Below are 7,559 nucleotides of genomic sequence, written 5' to 3' on the forward strand. Positions count from 1 at the left end.
ACTTTCTTTTCCCTCACGATTTCTAACAAAAATAGCGACACTAACCATATCTTAATACACTATATGTAATTAATTAAAATGAGACAAGAAAATATAAAGAATTAATTTTTAGTTAGTCAATATTAATTAATTTTATTTTAGAATTTATATTAAAAGTTTATGGTTTACAATCTAAAATTAAATTTATTAAAACAAAATATATATGCTTCTAAACATATTTTTCTAGCCAGATAGTTATAAAATTGCTTATTCCAAACAAATTTTCTAACTAAAAGTAGTTACTTTTCTTTATACATTTTATATAGGCCCTTATTTTTGTTTATCGTATACTAATTCTTTTTTAATTTTCGGTCTACAAAATTTGAATATTAGACTTTTGATTGTATAAAATATCATATCATGCAACTACATGTATATTTCTAAATTTTTCATTGATAAACAAAAATACATAAATAATTATACATCTAACACAATTTTTATTTTTAAACGTTATTTACACGTAATTGGCTTCTCTAATTTCCTTTCATCCTAAAGTTAATTAGGTCCAAATACGTGAAATGTGTATTTGTATGTGGGCCTCTGAGTGTAGTATCCAAATGGCAACATGCATAAATGTTATATCAACGAAATAAATGTCAACACACTTTACATAGGGAAGAAAATGCTGACAGAAATTAGAAAGTAGGTCTATAGAAAATAACTTGAGCCTAATTACGAAGACAAAGTAAATGCATATTAAGATTAATTTACTTTATACTCCATTGTCTATAAAATAATTTTTAAATCAGCAATTATTTAATCTGTTGTAATAAGAGTGTTTTTACTGGAAATAATTATCATTAATAATTAAGTTTATATGGTTGTGTTTGTTTATAGAAATGGTACATTGAGATTGGGACACAAAAATATAAAATTGTGTTTAGCAAATGAAACATAAACAGAAATAATATGTCTAAAAATATTGAATTAGTGTATTTTGTGTCTATTCTGACAAAAATGAGACAAAAATACTAACAAATGATATAATTTATTTTTTATTTTTTTTATTATTCTTGTTAATTTTTTATAATTATATTTTTTATTATTATATTTTTCTTCTCAAATTTTTTAAATAAAAAAATAAGAATAAATTATATTTTTATAATTTGTTCTATTTTATTATCAAACTAACAAAATATAAGAATATTAATATGTGTTTCTATTCTTTATATTTTATTTTTAGTATTTTATTTTATTCTGTTTTAAAAAACAAACGCAGGCAAGGAATTAAAGTCTCTGAATTAATACCTTAAAAATGATTCTGTAGAATATAGGGATGATACTAATTTATTTCTCCTAGTCTTTAATAAAAAAGACTGAAAAAGTTCTCTCCCCTCTTAATTCAACCTTCATACACCATCCCTCCATGCAGTGTCAAACATCCTGCTGTGCCTACTGGCTCCACATTATAGATCTTAGAATAACCACATTTTCACAATTGTCCTTCCACAGTTAAATATTGTTGTTTGGTTTTACATAAAAAACAGCATCTCAGAAAAATGAGAATTTTAATTTTTTTTAATGTTGTGAATTGTCATAATTTTTCTCAAACCCGTGTAGTTTTCCACATTATCATGCATCTTCATGACATTAGGGTGCCCATTCTAGAAAAGCACCCATATTCCTTTCAGTATTATCAACTTAATCTCCACATCTGACTTTATCTTTCTTATTGACAATTCTAATTTACATACGGCCCTATTAAGAAAACCTATGCAACCTTCAAAATTAGAGAGATAATGCATGGTAGGTGAATACATATATACACAAAAGATAACAAGTATATAAAAATGAGGTTTAATTATTCTGGTGATCTTTATATATATTTATTTTAATTGAATTTTTATATTATTTTTAATTTTATAATGAAATTTTTTTTATATTAAAAATATTAAAATTAATAGAATATTTCTTCCAAAATGTATGCGGTCAAAAATTTAGTTAGATTTTTAATTATATATATTTTTAATTTGCAAAAATAATTCAATTATTAACTCTAATTTTTTTATACTAAGAGACTTAATTATAAAATAAAAGATATTGTAAGGACTGAATTGAAAAAAAAATATGAATCTAATTAAAATTTGATAAAATTATAGAGACTAATAGAATAATTGAAATTTAAAATTACTCTATACTAAAATTTAATTATTAAATTAACCATTATATATATATATATATATTGATTTATACATATTTTTAACTAAATAATTAGCCATCAAAATATTGAACTTGTCACAGTAAAATAATTAAATTTGTAATAGATAAATAATTAATTTATTTATAATAGTATAATAATTTTATATAAGATGCATGATAAATATATATTTTTATATATACTGTCTATTTAGTAATTAATTTTTTGTGTATTAATTGTAAATATATAATAAGACGAATTGAACAGTTTTTAACTTTTTAGGGAGGAAGAGAATTAGCCACTGACTAAAAATTCAAATACATATATTACTTTAATTTTATAAACATAAAAAGGATAAAAAAATTCAATGTTTTTTTATTTATTTAAAAGTGAGAGGATAAATTAAATCTCTCAATTATTTTTCTATACATATATGTTATTTGTTTTATATTAAATTTGTTCTTTAATTTTTTTAGGATATATGATAAGGATTATACTCTAAACATTTTGATCATATAAGTCTTTGATATTATATCGTAAAATTATTTACTCTAAAAATTTAAATTATTAGATAAATGCACATAAAGAATTATATATATAATAAGAGATGAAAGACATCTTAATTTAGTCTTAAAAAAAAAGAGTAGACACTTTAACTTACATTTAAAAGACACGCAACAAATAAGAAACTCTTCACATGTATTTTTTTCCATCCAGAAACGGTGAGTGTTTTTTTGGTATGCTGAAAGTGTTCAACCAACTAGACTTCAAAACAAAAAATTAGTTTTGGTAAACTGATTGCAACGTACAATGGTGATATTAATGAGACCAATTAGATATTTGTGATTAGATGATACATTTTAAAATAGTATTATTAGCTATAATAACGATAAACTTCCTTCATTTAAATTTATCTCTATGCTATTATGTTTTAATTATAAGACAATTGAAGTTTTAGAATAATTGTTCGTTTAATATTAATATAACATTAATACTTTTTTATTGATAATACTCTTGATATAATTGTGATGATTAAATAATTATTACTTTTTAATTATTTAAAATAATTTAGTTTAACTATATAGAATTTTATAAAATTTCAAGATATATTAATTATACACAACTCAAAAACTTTGATAATACTTTTTTTATTTTCTTGTACTTTAATTTTTTTTTTCCTCCTCTTCATAATTAATAATATTATTGGATGACAATTTTTTTTATATATTTTTGTTGGACATCCTTTTTTTTCAACGCTTTACTATATATTCCATTCTGTTTATCATCCCATGAAAACGATCCTTGTTAAAAAAAAAAAAAGGAAAAAACATTATTTTATATAGAAAGAAAAAATTATTGGTAAGTGTCTACAACTACATCTCTTGCACCCAAAATTAGGCCACAAAACTAACCACATGGTTTTATATAAAAATGGTTGATCCACTTCTCTGGATTATCTGATTCAATCGGAATAATCTTTCTTATTATTTAATTTCTGTATCTTTATTCATTACATGTTGAAGATATTCTAACTTCATACACGCATAATAATTAATTGTAGTAAGATATAATCCTACTAATGAAATCTATAATTAGGTGAAAAAGAATTGAATTTGAGAAAACAAAATTAATAGGCATGCATGTTAATAATATATGTTATCATACCTTTTCACATGAGTCACATGGAGTTTCTCTTTCAGCATTCTCGTACAAACAAAAACAACAAAAAATGAATCATTGACGGTTATGGCTAACTACTCATCTGCCTAACGTGTACGGCTTCATCTATGTTTTTATTTTTTATTTTTGGAGGAGGTAATTTAAGCATGGTAGCAATTCAGATAAAGATACTTAAAACGTCTTTTTTTAAAGATATTTTTTAGTAATTAAAATTCAATACATATAATTGATTAAATTGTATTATTTTTGTCAAAATTAGATCAGATAAATTGATTTAGCCAAAAAATTGGTAAACCAAACTTTGAATCGACTAAATTAATATTCTTTTTTTATAGAAAATGAACACAATAATTCTATTATAAAAAATGACTAAAATATTTTTATTATATTTAATTTTTGAGAACTCTAAATTTTAATTTTATAATAGTACAGAAATAAGAGAAGGGTTAGAATTTACGGTTCTCAAAATAATAATAATAATAATAATAATAATAATAATAATAATAATAATAATAATAATAATAATAATAATAATAATAATAATAATAATAATAATAATAATAATAATAAGAGTATTTTAATCATTTTTTATAATAGAGATATTGTAGTCATTTTTTATAAAAGATATTAATTTATACTAGTTCAAGATGTAGTTCATTGATTTTTTGGCCAAATCAATTTGTCTGATATAATTTTGACAAAAATAACACAATTTAATCAATTATATGTATTGAATTTTAGTTAATAAAAAATATTTTAAAAAAATATATTTTAAACGTTTTTATTTGAGTGACTCCTATTTAAGTATATAAAGTTTAGTTCCATTCAACATTAAAATAGGAAAATATGTCAAAGTCTAAAATCTTTATTATTTAAGATATAAGATACAGAACAAAATTTTTTTCTCAAATTAAATATCCTCATGGTTTGGTTTATAGAAAATATACAAAAAAATGTCCTAAATGGCGGAACTTGAAGATAATCTTTGAGGGCCGACATATTAAATTTGAAATAAAAATAAAATACAAGGTAACTATAAATTAGTATAGTATAAAATTTTAACCAACTAAACTAATCATACTCTTTGAGATTAATCTACTACTTGACTTTATAAAAGATTCAGAGGGGTCATAATTTTTCATTGTCCATAAGAAACTTTGCCAATATCTAGGATTGATACATTTTTTTTTTACTTTTTTATCTATATATACCTATATATCTCATTTTCAAACATATATGTTTTTTTAATTTCTGTGATTATAACAAAATTTCCAAATATAATATTAAATCTTGTAAAAGAAGTGTTGACTACAAAACATAATAATTTAGATGTTCAAATTATATATATATATATATATATATATATATATATATATATATATATATATATATATATATATATATATATATATATATATATAAACAAAAAACATTTTTCACTGTCTCACAAACCTAATTGCATTATTATAGCCTAACTTGGATCATTGCTCTTCATTATATATATCATATCACAATTAGTGCAACTATTAACCTCAAAGTCCTAAGCATTATTTTTTTCCCCACCAACATGGCTAGCTCTATTGTCCTTAAGATAATTTACTTGGCCATGATGATAATGTGCATAATGTTGGGTCAAATTTCATCACTTACACAAGGTGCTCCAATAACATGTGGCAAGATTCGAATCACATTAGCACCATGCCTTTCATACCTTAGGAGAAATGGTGGTAGAGACTTGATCCCTAGAAAATGTTGTCATGGGGTTAAGAAGGTGAACCATGGAACCAAGAACAAACAAGATCGTCAATCTGTTTGCAAGTGCATCAAAAGAACAACTCAGAATGTTAAGGGTCTGAATCTTAAGAAGCTTGCTAATCTTCCTCAAAAGTGTGGAGTTAAATTGCCCTACAAGTTATCCCCTTCCATGGATTGCAACAAGTAATAAAACACTTATCACCACCATCATGCATTTTCATATTATATATATTCCCTACATTTTTTACTGAAAATTAAATACACAGTTTATATAATTAGGAATATATATTTTTTCTTAGTGTCAATTGATAATATTCTTAATTGTTTATATTATTGAAGGAATTAACTTTTTTTTTTAACTTAATATCAGTTAATTTTTTAAAATTATTATTTTTTTACTTTAAATATTTCAATCCTATTTTTGTCCTAACTTTAAACCCTAGTCCCTAAGAAAATAACGTTTAAAAAAACATTACAATAAAGAAAAAAAATTGGTATTATGAATATACTAATTTTAGGTTCATTTTGATTGCCTAATGCAGGATTAACTGAGCTTGTAAGGAACTGTGCCTTTGGATTATATTACTTTATTGAAGAAGTTGTCTATCCCTAAATTCCTAAATATAGACTACAAACTAAGATTTGAGATATTGATGAAAGATTCTACAATGTATTGTATCACTTGAAAGTAATAGTTGAATAATGAAATAAATTATTATACTTTCCATCCAATCTCCTTATCCCTCACCATAATAAGTGATAATACTTTAATTGCCTCTTCCTTTTCCCAAAATAAAAAGTTATTTGGAGGGCGTTATTTAAGCATGTAAAGCTTGGTGTCCATTCAACATTGAAATAGGAAGATATGTCATATCTAAATTTTATTATTAATATAAGATACAGATGTTTCTCCAATGTCCTCATGGTGTTATATATATTGATGCACTGAAATGTAAAATATTTAACACAGTAATTTAATTATTTTTATTATTTTAAATTATCATTTATACACTCAATAAAAATACAATTATTTTTATGACATAATAATATATAATTAAATATATCTGCAAAATTATTTTATGCTATCAATATATTATGTCATTGTAACAAAAATTTCAAATATAATATATATTAACTATTGTAAAAGAGGTGTTGACGTAAAACATACATAATAATTTAGACGTTTCAAATTATAGTAAAAAACATTTTCACTTTCTCATCACAAACTGAATTTGCATTGTGTATGTGTGGTATAATATCTATATATACCCTAACTTGGATAATTGCTCTTCATCATATCCATCATATATCTCACAAAGTAGTTCAAATATATTAATCTAAAAGTCCTACCACCAACACCACCATGGGTACCTCTATTAGTGTTGTTAAGGTTACATACTTGACCATGTTGATAATGTGCATAACTTTGGGTCAAATGACACAAGCTGTTGAATTATGTGGCAAGATTGATGCCACATTAGTACCATGCGTTGAATACCTGAGCAGAAACGAACATATAATCCCTCAAAGTTGTTGTGATGGGGTTAAGAACCTGAATGCTGGAGCCAAGAGCAAAGAAGATCGTCAATCCGTTTGCAACTGCATCAGAAGAATGACTAAGAATCTTAGGGGTCTGAAGCCTGACAAGCTTGCTAAACTTCCAGAACAATGTGGAGTTAAATTTCCCTACAAGTTATCCCCCTCCATGGATTGCACCGAGTAAGCTCAAAACACACGTTATATATATAATTGTTCATATTATTCTATTTATGGTGGTGTTACTCATGAAAATGTCATTATGTTAAGATATTGACAGGTATTATGTTAAAGAATTCAGTTAAACGTGTTAAATTATATAACTGTTGGCATTATATTTTCGTCAATCATTTTATTTTATTTAGGATTACCAAATAAATAGTTGAGTAATATTATGAACATACTAATCTTA

The 7,559-nt window shown here is 23.6% G+C and overlaps 2 protein-coding genes across 2 annotated transcripts; both read left to right on the forward strand.

The window, feature by feature from the left end:
* The first annotated feature begins 5,423 nt into the window (after positions 1–5,423).
* LOC112720066 (non-specific lipid-transfer protein 1) lies at positions 5,424–5,798 on the forward strand. Its single transcript, XM_025770872.3, has one exon. The coding sequence runs from the start codon at positions 5,424–5,426 to the stop codon at positions 5,796–5,798; it is 375 nt and encodes a 124-aa protein (XP_025626657.2).
* Positions 5,799–6,974: 1,176 nt separating this feature from the next.
* Positions 6,975–7,334, forward strand: LOC112720075 (non-specific lipid-transfer protein 1-like). Its single transcript, XM_025770882.3, has one exon. The coding sequence runs from the start codon at positions 6,975–6,977 to the stop codon at positions 7,332–7,334; it is 360 nt and encodes a 119-aa protein (XP_025626667.2).
* Positions 7,335–7,559: the final 225 nt, after the last annotated feature.

Source organism: Arachis hypogaea, chromosome 2 (assembly GCF_003086295.3).
Source record: "Arachis hypogaea cultivar Tifrunner chromosome 2, arahy.Tifrunner.gnm2.J5K5, whole genome shotgun sequence".
Taxonomy (NCBI): domain Eukaryota; kingdom Viridiplantae; phylum Streptophyta; class Magnoliopsida; order Fabales; family Fabaceae; genus Arachis; species Arachis hypogaea.

Excerpts from the sequence above, each read along its gene's own strand:
- LOC112720066 (XM_025770872.3), top strand. The coding sequence starts at position 5,424 with ATGGCTAGCTCTATTGTCCTTAAGATAATTTACTTGGCCATGATGATA.
- LOC112720075 (XM_025770882.3), top strand. The coding sequence starts at position 6,975 with ATGGGTACCTCTATTAGTGTTGTTAAGGTTACATACTTGACCATGTTG.